General features: G+C 41.7%; 1 protein-coding gene across 1 annotated transcript; it reads left to right on the top strand.

Moving 5' to 3' along the window:
- The first annotated feature begins 3189 nt into the window (after positions 1-3189).
- Positions 3190-19552, top strand: LOC137306960 (tachykinin-3-like). Its single transcript, XM_067976335.1, has 7 exons — positions 3190-3261; positions 8236-8361; positions 10437-10533; positions 12228-12257; positions 13696-13749; positions 17286-17358; positions 19247-19552. Exons 2-7 carry the CDS (start codon positions 8263-8265, stop codon positions 19263-19265), a joined length of 372 nt encoding a protein of 123 aa, XP_067832436.1. The 5' UTR covers positions 3190-3261; positions 8236-8262; the 3' UTR covers positions 19266-19552.
- Positions 19553-20592: the final 1040 nt, after the last annotated feature.

Below are 20592 nucleotides of genomic sequence, written 5' to 3'. Positions count from 1 at the left end.
TATTCTAAACCTAATGATATTATGATCACTGTTTCCCAAATGCTCCCCCACTGAAACATGCTCCACTTACCCCACTTCATTCCCCAGAACTAGATCCAGCACGGTTTCCTGCCTCATTGGGCTGGAAACACACTGTTCCAGAAAGTTCTCTTGTACACATTTCAGGAATTCCTCCCCCTCTTTACCCTTTACACTGTTACTATCCCAGACTATATTGGGATAATTGAAGTCCCCCATTATCACTACCCTATAGTGCTTGCATCTTTCTGTAATTTACCTACAAATTTGCTCCTCTATCTCCTTCCCACTATTTGGTGGCCTGTAGTATACACCCAGCAGCGTAACAGCTTCTCTGTTGTTCCTTAATTCGAACCAAATAGATTCTGTCTTTGACCCCTCAGCGAAGCATGCTGAAAAATAAATCCCCTCTGCTGTGCTGTTCGACTATTTTTCCCTCTTTTCATTTTCCTTTCTCTTTCTCCTGAGACTCTCGCTGAACTTTTGCATAGTTTCTGCAAACCTACAGTCCCACGAACTCCAGCGGAAGTAGCTCCTGGAGAGGAGAAAGGGGCGGGGGGGTGGGGGGGGTTGTCCATTTTAAAAGGGCAGGAATCGGTCTCTGTAGCAGACTTCAAGGACGCAACCCTGAAGTGAGTCTTTGAAGAGAAAAAATGTCATTAATTATCAGTGAGATAATTTATTTCAAAAACAGCTTACCATGACCCCCATTGCTACTGCAGTTAAACTATGCAAATATTGATAAATGTATGGACATTCTCATTATAATTCAAGCAGTTATGACAATCATTAGAAAATGAGTGCTTAAGTAAATATTAATGTATTAAACATGAATTTTAAATCATTATTACTGAAATACTAAATCATAACACTTACAGTAATTGTGATCATTTTATTTTTGATGAGGTTAAATTGATTCTGAAACAGGCATTAAACCATTTAAAGCTTAGAACTGCACCTTTCACAATCCCCTTCTAGGCAGGAAATTCCTGAATTCGACGAGCCTGATCCCGCTCTCAGCTGATATCCGCGCATCTGCACATTCCTGTCAGACTCACTGGATAGTGGACAGGAGTGGCAATCCTGGAGGATTTTCCCACCCTTCCCTAGCCTAGTCTTAGATCAACGAATGCAGCACAGATCGGGGGTTGAACCTGAGACTTTCCTGGTCTAGTATGGCTCAAAGCAGTGCATTTACCCACTGAGCAATGTGAGGAAGCTGACCTGTGAACTTTGTGTTGCTTTCCTCCCATTTCCTCAACTGAAGGTGAAAATCTTCACTTGTCCCGGCAGTAGATAAAGCAGGCTTGCTCTTTTACATTTATTTTTATTTCTCTTTTTTTAGTTCTGTTATTGGCAATTTTATTTTTGTACACAACAGGATGAGGCCCGTTAATGCCGAGGAATGAAACACTTTCCCACTGCAGGCATCCAGGGGTCGAAATTTAACATCGTTGCACCCATTTTATGGGCCTAAAATGGGTGCAATCATAACCAATTTAGCAGGGCAGAGGCCTGCACCCAATCTGCATGGGAGTTCGGGCCACTGCTAAATTGATCGGGGCCTTTTCCTAGGCGGTCCTGGCAGCTGCCTGAAATGAGGCTCCTGTGCTTGTTTCAGACCCGGACTCCTCAATTTGTTTGCCCTAGTCAGGGCTCTCGATTCGCAATTTCCAAGTCTTAAGCAGCCTAACCAGTGGTCGTTAAAGGGATCGCTGGAGGCCGCTCAAAAATCGGCCTCGAAACTGCCAACATTTTGTTTTTTGTGGAGTCGGAAAGAGTAGGAGTGCTCCTCCTAGCTCCATGGCTCAATATTGGGTGCATCTTGGGCCTCAACATTCAGGCTCAGGGATCATAGTTTTCCTTTTTATCTCAGTTAAACTATTTCCTCTCAGGTAACAAACAACCATCCTATCCCAAGTCTGTGTATGAGTTGGGTGCTGCTCATCGAGGATCAGATTGTCAGTTCTTGGACTTTTTTTTTCTACTTAGCATATATATTGGCCATTTCCTAACATTGGAGTCACTGGATAGCAATCAGAACCTCTGATCTTAGCTGGTCGAAATTTAGTGATGGGGGCACTACAATCGGTTTTAGCACCCCCGGCTAGAGGGAGGAAAAATCAGCCAGGGTTCCAGAAGTTTTGGGCAAGGGGAGGGCAAGATTGGGCCCCCCACCCCCTCCTGAAAAAAAAGTAATTGTGATGAAAGCAATGCCGTTCTCCCTCCCTAGGCACAAAAGCAACGCCTCCTTAAAGTACAAATGGTGACTGTTGTCTTATTTACACTAAAGGACACAGTGAAAATTGTCCTTTACAAGACCAAAACTAGGGGCCATAAATATCAGATAGTCAGTAATAAATCCAATAGGGAATTCAGGAGAAACTTCTTTACCCAGAGAGTGGTTAGAATGTGGAACTCACTACCACAAGGAGTAGTTGAGGTGATTAGTGGAGATGCATTTAAGGGGAAGCTAGATAAACATGTGAGGGAGAAAGGAATAGAAGGATATGCTGATAGGGTTAGATGAAGTAGGGAGGGAGGAGGCTCATGTGGAGCATAAACACCGGCATAGACCAGTTGGGCTGAATGGCCTGTTTCTGTGCTGTACATTCGATGTAAATTCTTTCTAATTCTATGTGCCAATATACAGGCTGGCAGTGATGATGCCATCGCTGAGCCTGAACGTCATCATGCCAACTTCCTGTCACGCCAACGTGACCAAAGTGTCATTCAAACAGCGGCACTGTTGGCAATAACATGAACTGTTCGTCCAAAACCATTGCCCAGAAAGCAAGAGGGGTTTAAAGTATGAGAACAAAAGATCTGACCATTGAATAATCTGCAATCTGAAGTACTTTGATATTTTAAAGTTGTTTGTTGCACACCTACTGGTAGTTTTGAGACTAATTCTTATGCAGCAATGGAGGCAAAAGAAAAGAGGGAGCACTTAACACCTCCCTGGCAGATGCTGCTTAGTCCCTGATTGGTAGATTTGGTGTGGGCAGTCTTTGACGTCCCACAGCAAGCTGTGATTGGTCCTCAATTCTCCATTCACAAGCAGAAGGGCCACAATAAGCTGAGCAAAGAGACAGACAGAAAATCATCTCCTCCCAGCTGTGGCGGCAGAGTTATATAAAGGAGAAGGAACGAGCTACTCCACATGTATCTAAGGGACCAGGCAAGGACGGGCTCAGAGCAGTGAATTTACCAGAAGAAAGTTTTAATTGAGCAGTTTGCAAGGTTTGCTGAATAATAATTGTAGTAAAGTTTTTTTATTGATGTATATTTTTTGCATGTTCATTCCAATTTTATTCAAATTTATATTGAAAAGATGAAAAAATTGTGCTCATTACTTCTGTGTTGTGGGTATTTGTGCAATTTTATATTTAAAATTTCTAATCGTGCATTTTTATGAGTTTCCTTTTAAAATGTTTTTTAAATAACCATAAATCATATTGCATTTTTGAATTTTTAAAAGATTTTTTTTATTTTCTGAAATAATGTTGTTTAAATGTGCATGAATTGTTCTTTTTAATACATTGTATAATGATACCAATCAATAGCTGTATCGCACTGCTGCTTTGTGAGTCACTGTCAATCTTTTTCTTTGAGTTCTTTTACTTTTACTGTGATCTTGTATTTTATTAAAAGTCTGGTTGCTTGTTATGTCCTAACTTGGAGACACTACATTTAAATCTATATTCAATAACAATGTAAATATTAATATGCAAAAGAAACCTGGAAATGGACAGCAGGTCAGCCAGCATGGGGCAGAGAAAAGCCAGGTTAATATCTCAGGTGGAGAGCCTTCATGAGAGTTCATTAATATGCGACAACAGGAATATCTCCTTGACTATGTTGTGAGGCTTTCTACTTTCAGCAGGCTTAGCTGTGATGCTTGAAAGAATGAAATAACAATGCTGTAAGTCCCCAACAGGTCAGTCAGCACCTGAAAGAGAAAGGAAAAGTTAACCTTTTGCGTGCAACACATCACCAGCTCCAAGTTCTGATGAGTCTTTTTGGGATTTCCAGCATTTTCTGATTTGATTTCAGATTTTGAGTATTTTCTTTTATCTCCACTCTCAAAAGGGTGAACTTTTTTTCTAAATTCTGCTATCTATAATTGAGTACTCTTCCTTATTTCCTGATCGAATGAGGACAATGCTGTATGTGTGGGGAAAGTGCTGTGATCTGGCTACAGCCTAATGTTCTTTTCAGTGTACTGTATTTTGCTCTTAGTTATTGAAGTCTGTCATTTTTCTCCATTAATGGTTCCTATAATTCTCACAATGTGTCTCATTCTAGTTCATTTAACAAATATTCTTTCGTGTCGCAGAAGTGTTTGTAACATAATTAAATGATTTTAACCCTGACACAGCTGGCTTGAAGGGGGGGCTTTCTCTAATATTGTAAGAATCATGTACAATGGAGACACAGGGGTCAATATTGACTTTGTGCGATAGCGTAAGGTGGGTGATAGCGAGTCGACAGCCCGTTTTACATCTCTCCCGATTCCGTTGACTTTAATGGAAGTAAAAATGGGGAGAGATGTAAAAAGGGCTGCTGACTCGCTAACACCCGTTTTATACTATCGCACAAAGTCAAAATCTACCCTACACTCCCTAATGAGTGAAGTGTTCCCTTTATCCAATTGCTCCTGTTAAGTACACAGCATGGGATGTATGCGGACTGACTTGGAGCCTGAGCAAAGGTCCTCTTTAAACAACCTTTTGTATTAACAAGGGTCTAATAAGTGCTCTGTGTGGTAATATTGATCGTCAATCTGATCAGAAGTACATTTGCTAATCACCATTTTGCAATTGTTAGATAATTATGAAAACCAGAATAAATAAAAGGAAAAGTGACTGTGTGATGTTCTTAAAGATACAGTGCAATGACTTTTTTTTGTTATTCAGTTAGAATTAATATACAACAGTGCTGGAGTTTAGCTTGTCAAGCATCAGCCGTGGCTCAGTGGTGGTACTCTCACCTTTTTGAGTCAGATGGTCGTGGGTTCAAGTCCCACTCTAGAGACTTGAGCACATAATCTAGGCTGACACTGAGGGAGTGTTGGGGGTACCGACTTTTAGATGAGACGTTAAACCGAGGCCTCGTCTGCTCTCTCAGGCAGATGTGAGAGATCCCATGGGTGCTACTTCAAAGTCCTGGCCAACATTTTTCCCTCAACCAACATCACTAAAAAAAAATAGATTATATGGTTATTTATCTCATTGCTGTTTGTGGGACCTTGCTGTCCATAATTTGGCTGCCACATTTCCTTCATTATAACAGCGACGGCACCTCAAGAGAACTTCATTGTCTGTGAAGCTCTTTGGGATGTTCTGAGTTGGTGAAAAGCACTATATAAGTGTTAGAGTCTTTCTTTCACTATGGATTTAAGCATATAGTCTAGGCTGACATTTCAGTGCAGTACTGAGGGAGTACTGTCTTTCCGACACATTAAACTGAAGCCCAGTTTGCTTGTGCAGGTGGAAACAAAAGCCCCCATCGCACCATTTGAAGAAGAGCAGAATGTTCCCCCTGTGTCCTGGCCAACATTCCTCCCATAAATAACATACTTAAAAGCGGATTAACTGGCCATTCATTAATTTGCTGTTTGTGGGATCTTGTGTGCGCAAATTGGCTGCCGTATTTGCTTGCAACTGCACTTCAGTAAGTTAATCCTTTGGCTGTGAAGCACTTTGGGACATTCTGAGGATGTGATGAGGCGCTATATAAATGCAAGTTTGTTCTTTCCTTTAACTGAGAAACAATGTCAGAGGAAAGCAACAAGACAAATTCTGAGAATTCCAGAGGGTTATCTTTTAAAGGAGACCATACACAATTTTAACCCTTACCAAGGCCGCAGATGAATTATCTTATTTGGGCACGGTGTGGTTCAGAGCGCATTGATGGAACATCCCTTAAGGTACAACCTTTTAGAGGCAGTTTTCAGCCAATCAAAGATCGATTCTTCTCGGAAGTTGTTCTCACCTCTGAAATGAACGGGTAAGGGAAACGTATTTAACTTATTTACAGAGAGAAAAGGGTTAGCATAGAAATTAAGGAGATTTGATAGGGGGGAAAAGGTAATGATAAATAATGCAAATTGGGGAAAAGAGAAGATGGCAAGCAAAAATTTTAAAAAATAAAAAGTATTTAGCAGTTTAGGATTACGATTACAGTAAGAGAACTATTCCTGATGTTCGTGTAGCTTTATTACTGTAATATTGGTGTTTATTTTAATGTCATGATATGTGATTCAAAAACCAGTTTCTCTGGACCTGCTGAGAGGCTAGGGGTTAAGGCAACAACAGTGGAAATTATATGTTAGATGATAAAAGCCAAATGGTCAGAAAAAGCACTGTAAAAACACTTTGAATTAAATGAAAGATGTTGAAGAGTCCTGACCCGCCCAAACCATTAATCTGTCTTTTTTTTCTTTCAGATGCCCATGGACCTGCTGTGTATTTCCAGTATTTCTTTCAGATTTCCAGCACTGCGTTTCTTTTCTTTTATCTCAATGTAACCCTCTGCTGTAAAAGAGAAGTTTCTTTTGAAGAAAACAGGCACTCCTGCCCATCGATACAGTTTTAAGCCAAAGTCTGAGAGAGAGAGTACTAATTTTTAGTCCTCCAATATAATCATTGTGTTCTCAGACTCAATGAACTGAGCCTCCTAGATCTTTATCAGTTTATTTGTTAAAGACCTTCCTCTCTTTCTCCCAACAGAGGAAGGGACAATCAGAACGTTGGGTGTTAAAACACAATTCCTTTTCAGAGACCGTCCACAAAACAACATGAAACCTGGTAGCTCAGTAATAATGTGCAGGTTACTTGTTTGGGATATGGTTTCCTGGGAGGGGATGTCTTCAAATAGTAAGTGGAGACTTGAATGTAATTAAAGTAGTGTAACATATGGACCAAGTACCTTCCTTGGAGACACTTAAAGGAGAAGGGTGTGTCAGATGTTTTCAATGTAACTCTCCCCATCTAAATACATTGTTAAAAATAAATTAAAAATCTATTGCCTGGTAGGAGATGCTGTGCAGTTGTCACTAGGATTTCAGTAAAGTCCAAAGTGAGGGGGGAAAGGGGGACGATTTTCGATGTGACTCCTTTTTAGGCAGTTTTTTTTTGTCCTCACTAGGATTTCAGTAATGTTGGGCATGTGAAATTTTCATATGTGAACTGTGTCGAGTCGTAAAAGAGCATTCTGAGCTATATGACACTAAGATGAAGTACTGGTGGGCACAGGTCTATCACTAGGGGTGGAAACAGTTGTGCTGGAACAGTTTGGGGCAATGAGTATCACACACAAGAAGTATAATGTGTATTGGCTTAGATGTGTTTTTTCCTGTAGACTATTGGTATCAATAGGCTAAACAAGCCCAGTGACAACACTGCTGTACTAAAGACTGATTTCACATTGGATGGAAGATCTCAGGCTGTAGGCTTATGATTTCCTGAGTGCTGCTCCTCATTGAGAGCACTCAATTGAGGAATCAGCACTTTGCTGTACCCCATCCCCTCTCTTGAGGAGATCTCCCCCCCCCCACTAAGTAGCTGCTTCAATCTCCAGGCAGCTTTGTCAGGAAGCCTGTGGATTGGGGATCGGGGCTGGCTCCCTTACCTCTCAACCTGCGGTGTGTTAAAAGGGTGGGATTTGGGTCAGTGCTGGAGGTGGGAACACGATTTTCTATAGAATCAGCAAATCAGCCGATGTTGACAGCTTGCGATTTTAACAGCGCTGTCTAAATGCTGGGACATCCTGAGTAAAATAGAATAATTGAGAGATCAATAACGGAACATTCCAGCCTGAGAACATTCAGTACTGACTGAGTATCCACTTGGACATTAACCCACAAGATTCTCGATGGTGATGCTTGGTGTCACTTCCACAGCTGGCATCAGCAAAGTAACACCTTAGAGAGAGGGAAGACCCAGAAACTGGAATATTTCTACCAGGTTAAGGAATTTTGAAACAATTATTGAGCATTACTCCGACTGGGAGAGAAAGTATCAAAAGCAGCCCCCTCTTTTTTTTCTAATGGGTGAGCATGTACACTGTGTGGGAAAAAAATTGCACTAAATTGGAATTATCGTTTAGAACTTGCAATTGCAGATTTTTAAGAAATATTTCCTAGGATCTAGCCCCTTCCAGTTTGGTAAATTTTCACTCCAATTGTTTTTCCTGTGATTTCTTCTCGTTTAGATTCACCTGACAGGGAGACACGCAAGAATGAAAAGTTTCATTGCTTTGGCGTTACTTTCCATCTTGCTGAAAATCTGTCGGGGAAACCACGAGGGACAGTTGGCAAACAGCGAAGTTCTGACCAAGGTTAGGCACGTTTCCCATCTCCCACTCCTCCCGAGAACTCTTGACAATTTTTTGAAAAATGTTACCTTTTTTTAAAATCGTTTTGAGAATACCAATTTAGAACTGTTCCGCCGTTCTGGAGATCTTTCTAATTCCGTTGTGTGGGATAACACTCAGCAAACTATTGTTAACTAAACATAGTAAATGCAAGACAATGGTGGTGGCTGAATCTTACACCTGTCAAACAAAGTGCAAACAGATCAAAAGCAGTGAGGTTGATTTGGGAGTCAATGAAATACGCATGGCCACTGTTCAAGACAACTTCGGTGACATGTTCTTTAATAGTTAAAATTAGGATTGCTGAGTAACCAGGGTCGAACCTCTTGGGCTATGCGACCGTAATATGATCACAGTTGAGGTTAACTGACAATCAATGTCACGAAAGACCAAGGCAGTAATTGTAAAAACACAAGCTAAAATGAGAGTAAAAGAAATAGAGAGATGTATTGCTGAGATATTTTCAGTGAAGGAAAAATGGAACATTAAAAAAAATCTAATATGCAAGACCACTGTATATCTGAGAGAAATAATAATAAGCTAAGGGCAGGGAGGAACTCCTATAAAAGTGGAGTAACTGAAGAGTAAAGGACAACAGTAGAATTACTTATTTTCTAGAAATATTCACTAGGGAGGAGAACACTTGCTCATTATCCAGTTATTCGAGTACAGTGGATATCCCAGAGGATTGAGATCAATGAGGAGGAGGTACCTGACAGGATAAAGGAATAAGGACTAACATATGCACTTGATCAGATAGTATATCCCAGGGTGCAGAAGGAGACTAGTGGGAGATTTACACGGCACTTACTATAGCTATGAAAGAATTATTGGGTTCCAGAGAGGCTCTGCAAGATTGATAGCAGAAAACACAGTACTTGTATATAAAAAAGGATCAACTGGACCCAGGCAACATCATTAATGGGTAAAATAATGGAAACCAGCCTAGGGAATAGGCTGTGGGAGGTACCTGTATAGCAATGAATTACAACTAGCAAGGATTGAGGAGGGCAAAGTCCTGTTAACCACCCTCCTTGAATTTGAGGGTGTTCCAAATAAAGTTGATCATGGAATTCCCTATGATAAAGTTAATTTGGATGTTTGTTTAGAAAGCTTTTGACAATGTTCCACATGAGAGACTTCTAATAAAACTAAAAACCATGGGAATCCAGGGTGGAACATGGAACGGGATAAGAAATTGGATAAAAACAAGAAACAGTACTTGTGAGAGATGTAGTCTTGGACTGGTGGGGGATAGTGCCACAGTAGTTAGTGCTTTGGACCCTGTTGTTTCTTATCTACATTACTTGAGCTGGAGAATCTGATTCTAAGCTTGAATTTGGGAATCCTGTCAGCTGGGCTTCTATTGCGGGAGATACACTGGATTCTGGTATAAATGAAGCAATTCAAGAGCATTAAACAAGAATAAAGATTATAATTGCAAACAATTCTGGGTTTATAAAAGGCAATTCATGCCAACAAATTGATTGGAATTCTTTCGGATTTACAGAATTGGTGGATGATGGTAACATGATTGATGGGAGATATATTTTGGCTTTAAGAATGTATTTAATAAGATGCCTCACAAGTGATTTGTGTCTTTAATGAAAGCTTTTGAGATAAAAGAGGATGTTATACATCCAATAATAAACTGGCTGAATAATAGTGACCAATGGTAGCAGTTCTTGTTTCCGTTAGCAGTTCTAATTGGACAGTTCCCTGGGTGTCCGTCCTGGGACGTCTGCTCTTCACAATATTTAGAAAATGAACTTGATGAAAGTATTAAAAGCATAAATTTGCGTGTGATTGGAATCATAAGGATGACATTATTGTCCTTAAGGAAGTCGGGTTTGTTTTTGTTGCTGGCATAAGCATGTGCAGGAAATTCCAGAGAAAATATACATTCAAATAAACAGAGAAAATAAGGAATAAATAAAGTGAAAGGAACAAGGTTTGGAGGTGGTGAGGCTGTGTGATGATGGAGGATATGTTTGGACACCCCATGGTTGCGGTGCTGAATCTCCAGTCTTCTGTTGCAGGGAAACCCGAATGCAGAGAAACTGCTCTTCCTGAAGCGTTTCTCTGATGGTCTTTCCTATGATGGATTTGTGGGATTGATGGGGAGGAGAATGGCTGGTAAGTCCAAAATCAACTAGAAAATCTAGAATTAAACTTTTAAAATTTATTCTCGGGGTGTGGGCGTCATTGGCAATTCCAGCATTTATTGCCCTGAACTGAGTGGCTTGCTAGGCCAATTCAGAGGGCAGTTCAGAGTCAAACCACAATGGTGTGATACTGGAGTCACATATAGGCCTGACCTGGTAAAGACGGCAACAATAGTGAACCAGTTGGGTTTTTAACAGGAAAATCCAATATCTTCATGGTTACTTTTACCAGATTGTTATTTCCTGATATTTCTAAACGGAATTTGAATTCTTAAACTGCCATGGTGGAATTTGAACTCATGTTCACAAGATTATTAGTGCAGGCTAGTGCTAGTCCAGTAACATAACCAGTATGTTACCATACCCCTACAGCACAGGATGGTAGTGTAGTGGTTATGTTACTAGAGTGAAATAGGAGACAGTGGCATTAATTATATAATGGTCTGAGATGTCACCAGGTCCTTTTTCTCCCCCAGTGTCTGGCGTTGCCCTGGTATTATATGGTTGCACTGACGGTGATTTATTTTTTTATGACACTGCATACAAGGAAGCTGTCAATGAATGGCACTGGTTTAGTGTTCCAATAGCATGCCATCGAGTTATTGTCATCTTTGATCTCGCACAAGTGTGTGTGTGTGTCATGGGGTGTGTGTCATGGGGTACATGACAAATTGTACACAGAACCACGGACCCCTGGGAGTAAGTGTATTCCAAGTGGCTCAGCAGGTTTATGCGGTGAGTTTTTTTCATTCGTTCATGGGATGTGGGCGTCGCTGGCAAGGCCGGCATTTATTGCCCATCCCTAATTGCCCTTGAGAAGGTGGTGGTGAGCCGCCTTCTTGAACCGCTGCAGTCCGTGTGGTGAAGGTTCTCCCACTGTGCTGTTAGGAAGGGAGTTCCAGGATTTTGACCCAGCGACGATGAAGGAACGGTGATATATTTCCAAGTCGGGATGGTGTGTGACTTGGAGGGGAACGTGCAGGTGGTGTTGTTCCCATGTGCCTGCTGCCCTTGTCCTTCTAGGTGGTAGAGGTCGCGGGTTTGGGAGGTGCTGTCGAAGAAGCCTTGGCGAGTTGCTGCAGTGCATCCTGTGGATGGCACACACTGCAGCCATACAGACCAGGAATGCGGCACATTTGATTTTGAGTTGGAACGACCTTCGATAACTCCGCAATGAAGTATATAGGCCTGCTCCACCACTGGCATGAAAGCCGGAAGCACTTTTTGAGGTGTTCACCTAATTGTGCTCAGGCAAAAGCAGTGGTGAAGGGAGCAAAAATTGGCCTTGGCGTCCCTGGGTTGGGGCGGGGAATCATCCAGGGTTCCCACTCCTGATTGCTATCCAGTGACACCTGCTGGTAGTGCACCTGTGAGGACAAGTATAGGTTCCACCGTGACACCCCACCCAGTTGAATAGCCTACCAAAGCTCACTGTAAAGGCTCACACATGAAGAATGGGAATTCAGGGGCAATGTAATGGAGCTAAGTGGCACCTGTGGAACAATTCACCGGCAAGGAATCAACACCTTCAAGAGGGAGAAAATTAATGAGAAAATTATACCAGAAAGTACTTTACTGCTTGCCATAAAAAGACTCTGAAGATTGTAAATATGGACAGAAATGCAGTGAATTCACACAAACAGAAATTTCTTTCTTTATTTGCAGGTACAAAGGAAATTCCTGTAGCTCAGAAACGTAAGTGTTCTTAAACAGATTTTCCCATTAGGCGTTGGTCATACAGTATTTTCTTAGCGCCTGTGAAGCTTGGTCAGCTCCATTTACATAATATGGCCATATTTGGCCTGGCCTTTGTGGAGGGGGAGGGGCGGGGTGCAGGAAAGAGGAGGTGGCTTACAATGGATTATGGGTAAAATTAAAGCGATCATGTTTCTAATGGGGATAAAGATATATTTATTTCATGGAGATGAACTTGATATTTGACAAAAGCCGATAAGAAGGGGACATAATCCAGGTTTTTTTAAATGTTAAGAGGTATGGATCATGCATATATAAATGGGGTATTTGATTTAGACTGAGTATAGAACTAGAGGGCACAGGTTTAAAATGAACAATGTCAAGTGAGATTAAAGGTCGGAAGAAATCAATGGGAAGGAAAATTGAGTGGAGTGTTTAACGGATGGCCTATCCATTACCACCCGTTTAGCGTCTCTGTCCAAGTTGAAATTCACCCCCTCGCTGTCTGGTCCTACACATTAAGAATGACCATCTGTACAAGACAGTGGAGGTCAGTTGGCAATCGTAGAATTGTAGCCCAGCACAAGTCACCTTCAGGAGGATAGTGGGGGGAAAAGAAACATAGGGCAGAGGTCACAGAATCATAGAATGGCCTCCTTCTGTGCTGTAACCATTTGGCCCATCGAGCCTGTGCCAGCTCTTTGTAAGAGCAATCCAATTAGTTCCATTCCCCCGCTCTTTCCCCGTTGCCCTGCAAATGTTTTCCCTTCAAGTATTTATCCAATTCCTTTTTGAAAGCCACGATTGAATCTGCCTCCACCACCCTTTCAGGCAGCGCATTCCAAATCATAGCCACTCGCTGCGTTTAAAAAAAAAAAGTTTTTCCTCATGTCGCCTTTGGTTCTTTTGCCAATCACCTTAAATCTGTGTCCTCTGGTTCTTGACCCTTCTGCTAATAGGAATAGTTCCTCTTTATTTACTTTTATCCAAGCTTTTATCTTCATGGGCTGTTTAGGTGCATTATCATGGGGCCTAATGGGCCACATCTAAAGTTTAAAACCATGTTCCCATTAATTTGGAGATCTCCCAAGTTGCTGATATTGACAGATCTCGGTGTCCTCATTTAGGATTTATCCACCAATGAGGCAACAGCATGGAGAACAGCCCTTTCATAACCTCCAGGTCCACAAAATTAAAACAGGACAAACCAGTGAATAAGAAATATCAGCACAAACAGAACCGAGTTACCTGGGCTTTGAGGACCAGATTGCCAGTGGGCAGGGGGGGCTGTGTGTGACCCCAGATAACCCTGGCATAGGGCATTTAGCCCAGACCTACTCAAGTGTTGGGTTGGGTACCTGGAACTGAAAAACACAATAAAACAGACAGCTGTAAAGCCAATATATTATTAGAGGAATGACATTTCCTTTTTCTGCAGGAGACATGCATGATTTCTTTGTTGGCCTGATGGGAAGACGAAACATGGAATTTGGTGAGGATGACACTCTTGAAGTTATTTATTAGCTCTAACCTTGAGTTTTCTTGGCAGATGTGTTGCTTTTGGATGTGAAGAAGCTAATTAAAGGGCTTTATTAAAAAAAACCAAAGTGAATATTGATACCATTGTGTCAGCCAATGAGTTGGAGGCAGGGCGGGACTTATGGCAGGACTCACAGCAAACAGTGTCTATTCAAACAGGGCACTACAACAAACAGTCTATTTACTCAGCAAAGTCTATTTAAAGAGTCTCTACGAACTACAGCAAGGTCTCTCCATAAAAGCAGGATTATTTCTCCAGTAAAATGCAGTGAGTGGAGGATAGTTACACAATACAAATTATGTGCGTAAAATCAATCCCGGTCACTTACAGCAGTGGCGTGATTGATGGGGGAATTACCCAATCACCTCCATTCTGGCCGGGACTTGTGGTGTCACTATATGCAGCCTTTTTTTTAAAAAAAAAGCATTCAAGTTGCATGATTTTTTTTTGACCATTTTGTCTCAGGAGCCTGTATAATTCAGATCAACCCAAAGCAGAGATCCAATCGCAATCCTGTAGCCTGGCAAGAAATATGAAATATTCTCCCTTACTGTGTCACTAGTGAATGTGGAAGCACACTCACCTGTATGCCACCTACACCACTACATTTCCAGGAATCGGACACAGATAGTTGTGACATTTACAGCACAATACACAGGGCAGATTTGCTTTTGGCATTTATCTAGCAGTGTGAGAGGTTTTAAATTCTGCTTCAAATACACCTTATTCCACACAATTAGTGTACAAAAAGTTGCAGAAAATTCCCAATTGGCTTATTTTGCTCATATTTGCTCCTCTCCTACTTGGCTTAATTGGTATTTTAGCCCAGTATCGTCCAATAGAAATCACTGAATAGCCACAGATGTCGCTACAGTGACACCATTTTAGCCACATGCACTAATTTTAGTAGAAAACACCTTACACACAATACAGATAAATGTACTTCACGTGTATATTTACTTAACAAACATCTATCACCATTCAGTAACCAAGGAAGTAAATTATTTACAATGATCATAAAACACTCACACATTGCTTTTCATCTTATCGTTTTACCAACAAACGCACAAAAAGGTTAAAGTTCACATGCATACTCCGTGCAAATGTAAGTATTGAGATCACATGCCCAACGACAGTGGCTAGTCCTAATTTTTTATTTACTAATCAGAAATGCAATTAGCCACATCTGGATTCCCAATTATCCACATGTGGCTAGTGGCTATTATATTGGACAACCCTGAGTTAGTACATCGCAACTGACATTGACTGGAAAATCTGAGTCCGCTGTAATGACTGAACAAATTGGGTTACCACCAAAACAATGGTGCTGCTAGAGGCAGTAACTGTGCAATAACCTTATCACAAACAAGCCAATCTCCCCCACCCCCCCACCACCCTGTGCATTTTGTGAACTGTAAGCAGAATCAATTGAAATTGTCAGAGCACTTTGGTAAATCCTGTCAAGATTTGTGGGTGAAATTATGGACACAAGTATGTTTTCTCACTGATGGAGCTGACATACCAGAGCTTGTCAATACCAAAACTCACCAGAAAGCAATTCACCAGTGCTATCCCCAGTGATAACTTGTGCCCCCCACCCCCCCAATTATGTGGCTTTGACCAGGATTGCTGCTCCATGTGCCCTGGGGCTTCCATTCTTGTCTGGCTGGCTGTGAGATGTTGCCTGAGCTGGGATTTAATGCTGTTCCCTCTTCTTTTCTTGTTCTCCGCCAAAAGTAGACAAGGGCACGCTATTGGTATGGTAGCATAGTGATTATGTTACTTGAACTAGCAATCCAGAGAACATGAGTTCAAATCCCACCATGGCAGTTTGAGAATTTGAATTCAGTTTTAAAAAGTCTGGAAATAAAAAGCTGGTATCTGTAAAAGTGACCATGAAGCTGTCGGATTGTCGTAAAAACCCAACTAGTTCACTAATGTCCTTTTAGGGAAGGAAACCTGCCGTCCTTACCCGGTCTGGCCTATGTGTGACTCCAGTCCCACACCAATGAGGTTGACTCTTAACTGCCCTCTGAAGTGGCCAAGCAATTGTAAAAAAACTACTACCACACGGACTTCAGCGGTTCAAGAAGAAGGCCCACCATCACCTTCTCCAGGGCAACTAGGGATGGGCAATAAATGCCGGCCTTGCCAGCGATGCCCATATCCCTGAGAATGAATTTTTAAAAAAGTCAGGAGGCAGCTTGCACACAACAAATAAAAGGACCCTATTAAAATACAACAATTGACCCTGTGGTTTTTTTCCCCCTTCCTGTGGGAGTCCTTGGGCCTCCACTTGGCATCCAGTTACATGGAATCAGGAGCTTATTGCGTGGGGAATCACAGATGCAGACCTGTGTCCTATAACCTGTTGTGTCCTGAGAGTTGCCCTCCAGAAAGACATTGATTGAGATTGTGTCCCTTGGCAAAAAAAAGTCAGTGAGTGATACTAAGCTAGATTAACTTGTTAAGCAAACAATACATTCTTAAACCATTAAAAATGGCAGGGGGTGGGGTGGATATAATGTAGGAATGGTAGGTGACTAAAAACAATTGCAGTTTCACATTGGCTTGTCCTATGCCATCCTGGCAGGTGCCAGCTGAATGGTGGTGGCATGACTTGGGGGGGAAAATTCTAGAATTTGTTTTTACTTAGCTGCCAGTGTTATACAACTAATGTGTTTTTTAAATTGTCAATATTGGATTAGCTGCTAACTGCTAAGTAATGGAACTCAGAAATAAGTACAATTTTGATCCTGACTTTTTTTTAACTTGAAATCTTAGGGTGTGTAGATGTAATTGTGGGAATAAACAAACTTAATCCATCAATCTTGGTGTTTCGTGTATGTGAAAAATATCAAACTAAAGATTTTCAAGCAGAAATGGCAATTGCGCAGCTTTTCAACAAACTGCTAACGCAAAGCTTTCCAAGTCCTCTATGTGCTATTTTAATGCAGGCATTAACCCATTATATAACTGGAATTTGGTGCGAACCAGTTTAAAAAAAGAAAGACTTGCTTTTACAGAGCACCTCATGATAGCTCACAGAAACATCTCGACCTCCTTCACCTGCAACGAGTTACTTTGAAGTGCAGCGGCAGCCATTTTGCGCACAGCAAGCTCGCACAAGCAGCAATGAGACCAATTAATGAGTTCATCTGTTTTTTCGATGGTCTTGATCAATGAAGGGATGTTGGCCAGGACACAGAACTTCCTGCTTTTCAAATAGCGCGAGAGGATCATTAACATCCACCAGAACCAGCGGATGAGGCCTTGGTTTAACGTCTCATCCAAAAGACGGTACCTCCGACAGTGCAGCACTCCCTCAGTACTGTACTGGAGTATCAGCCTGGATTATGTGCTCAAGTCTCTGGAGTGGGGCTTGAACCCATGACCTTGTGACTCAGAGGTGTGAGTGCTACCACTGAGCCACAGCTGAAAAGTGAGCAAAAGTCTAAATAATAATTTCAAATGTCACATTTAAACAGATGAATCAGCTGCTCTAAACGGAGATGTTGCAGAGACAAAAGGACCCAGCACTCCCGTCAAGTGCAAGCTGAGGTAATCATTTTATGTCTTTCAAATGTTTTCCTTAAAAGTGACATAATTTCACAGCAAACTATTATTATAAGTTGTTTTTCTTTGTTTAGCCTCCTTTCCCTGACTGAGACTCCCAACCAGCCGACCTGCTCCTAGGCCTGTGTCAAAGCTGCTCTGAGGCTGCTCACTAAGAGTTGCACAGGGCAGTGAGCTGACTTGTGTCCTGTTTCTTTTCGCCCTCCCTCTGTTTGGGGAAGTCCCTTCCTCCTGATAGCTTGGTTGAGATTAGGAAGTTGCTGTTTCACGACTTACTGGCCATCAAACCACCTCAGTAACTTTAAAAAAGAGGTCAGCTGAGGCGCTGCTCCGACTAGGAACATTGGAACCTAGGAACAGGAGGAGGCCATTCAGCCCCTCGAGCCTGTTCCGCCATTCAATCAGATCATGGCTGATCTGTACCTCAACTCCATTTATCCACCTTGGGTCCTTAATGTCCATAGCGAACAAAAATCTATCAGTCTCAGTCTTGAAAGTCAAGGAACTAATCCTTGTTCCTTGCACAGCATGTGTATTTGGAAAGTTATTTCAAGTTGAATTGACTATCCTGTGGTCTTTCAAGATCAGATCTGTTGGACACCACTTTTTAAAAATTACATAGGAACATAGGAACAGGAGTAGGCCATTCAGCCCCTTGTGCCTGCTCCGCCATTTGATAAGATCATGGCTGATCTGTGATCTAACTCCATATACCTGCCTTTGGCCCATATCCCTTAATACCTTTGGTTGCCAAAAAGCTATCTATCTCAGATTTAAATTTAGCAATTGAGCTAGTATCAATTGCCATTTGCGGAAGAGAGTTCCAAACTTCTACAACCCTTTGTGGGAAGAAATGTTTTCTAATTTCGCTCCTGAAAGGTCTGGCTCTAATTTTTAGACTGTGCCCCCTACTCCTAAAATCCCCAACCAGCGGAAATAGTTTCTCTCTATCCATCCTATCCGTTCCCCTTAATATCTTATAAACTTTGATCAGATCACCCCTTAACCTTCTAAACTCTGGAGAATACAACCCCAATTTGTGTAATCTCTCCTCGTAACTTAACCCTTGAAGTCCAGGTATCATTCTAGTAAACCTACGCTGCACTCCCTCCAAGGCCAATATGTCCTTCCGAAGGTGCGGTGCCCAGAACTGTTCACAGTACTCCAGGTGCGGTCTAACCAGGGTTTTGTATAGCTGCAGCATAACTTCAGCCCCCTTGTACTCCAGTCCTCCAGCATTCCATTTGCCTTCTTGATTATTTTCTGCACCTGTTCATGACACCTCAATGATCTATGTACCTGAACCCCTAAGTCCCTTTGGACATCTACTGTTTTTTACCTTTTTACCATTACATTCCACCCCCCCCAATTTTCTCTCCTCCTCTCCTGAAAGTTGTGGCTCATCTGTTACCTCACCCAAATGGCCGTTCTTCCTGTGTCAGCCCAGACAGTGAGTGTTGGCAGGCACGAGGGGCTGAATGGCCTACTCCTGTTCCTATGTTTCTATTTGATCTCACAGGGCATCACATTAATCTTGTCCTCACCCGCATCCAAACCTTGTACCTCTCCCTTTTTGTTTATATCCCCTTCCCTAGCCCAGTGGTGCTGAGGCCAATTGTAGTGCCTTTGGTGCAGCCTCTAGTTGAGATCAATTATCTCAGCACAGACCTCGGAACTTCCTGGTCTGCAGGACTCAGTACTACCCCTCCCCGGGTCATGCATTTACCGACAGAGGCACTGTAGTGTTTTTTTTGCTTATTTAAAATTTCATAAGGGGACAAAACCAGGCTTCGAAGTGAATGGTTTTTCACTGGTTTGTGCTCTCAATACATCTGTAAAACGTAAATTAAACAAAGCTCTGCTCTGTCTTTAGGGCTTGCGGGTCCATTTAACCTCAAAAGGAATCGGGACCATTTGAAGAAAGTGAATGCTCCATCTGCCAAAGTGCACACCTTTCCAAATAAGCCCGTAAATTTGTTCTATTCAATTGAGAATTACATTTACAGTAGAATTACGTTTGTATTCAAACCCCGTGCGGGTTCAGTGACTCTGGTTTGAGGGATTCAGTGACAATCATCATTACTAGCCAAGGGAATGAAGAAGAAATGTGTGATTAATGGTAAGAGCCCAGTTCTTCCATCCTATTATATTGAATTACAATTCAACAAATCCCTTCCAATTATACAGAATTCCAATGCACCAAATTGGTACAATTTGAGATTCTCCAGATGCTTTTTCTCATACCCATATTGAAAGCAACTATCCATCAGCAGACCCAAGCTTTCTATAAGTTTAAGCAAGACCTTGTGCGCAAAGTAATCTGGGGTAGTGTGCGTTGAGCAAAAAAAAAAGACCCATTTATTGCCTCTGCAATGATTATCAGTCACGTCATACACTTTCATAACAGAATAAACTACAAAACAGTTTCATTCGAAGGCAGTCCAAATAACAGAGCAATTTTGAACCAGTCCTTCTTGTCATTAATGAGTTGCATCTTGCCTCCACGTCAAAACCATAACTAATTGGTACATCAAGATTGTTGCATTCTCATATCTATATCCTTTTAAACAGTCTTTGAGAAGTCAGTCTGTGAGACGGAGGCACTTTACCCCAAAGAAATATGGGATGTCACCCTCTTCCTCACATAGCACATACACAAAAGCATGGTGTTTAACAAATGCTGTGTATGTTAGTGCTATCCTGATTGGATTCTGTTGTAGCCTGGTGTGATCCGTTAATTGTTGCTAGTATTTGGGTGTGCTTGGTGACTGTTACCCATGCTTTCTTGACATTTAAGATTTTTAAGCTAAGAAACACAGAGCAGAGTCAAAACCCATAAACTATGGATAAAAAGCTCCATTTTTGTCACACAGATCAGTCCCATTAACTGCCATGGATGAAATTCCACAATAATCTTCATCCAAGCCTAACATTTTACCAATTATTTATATTTTAAATGGTAGTGGAAGCGATAATTCTTCATAGAAATAACTCCTTGCTATAAAAGGTGCATTGTATTATTTGACAACAGTAATTACCGAGTGACTCAGAATGGGCTGCGGCAGAAATTGCTCCTCTCATTGCAAAGGAATCGTTGCCTCCATGCAAACCACCAATGTGCTATTCATGAGTAAGGTCCAACCTGTTTCTGGCCAGAAGGCTGGGAGGACATGGCATTCCGTCTCAGGAATGGGAGAGGAGCGGGGATGAGGTGGAACT

This window comes from Heptranchias perlo, chromosome X, assembly GCF_035084215.1.
Source record: "Heptranchias perlo isolate sHepPer1 chromosome X, sHepPer1.hap1, whole genome shotgun sequence".
In the NCBI taxonomy this organism is placed as follows: Eukaryota; Metazoa; Chordata; class Chondrichthyes; order Hexanchiformes; family Hexanchidae; genus Heptranchias; species Heptranchias perlo.
This window is presented reverse-complemented; position numbering and strand designations above follow the sequence as displayed.

Bases quoted from the DNA above. Each gene is read 5' to 3' on its own strand.
- LOC137306960 (XM_067976335.1), top strand. From the start codon at position 8,263: ATGAAAAGTTTCATTGCTTTGGCGTTACTTTCCATCTTGCTGAAAATC. The intron at 8,362-10,436 runs GTTAGGCACGTT...CTTCTGTTGCAG, and splicing joins ACAGCGAAGTTCTGACCAAG to GGAAACCCGAATGCAGAGAA. The intron at 13,750-17,285 runs GTGAGGATGACA...ACATTTAAACAG, and splicing joins AAGACGAAACATGGAATTTG to ATGAATCAGCTGCTCTAAAC.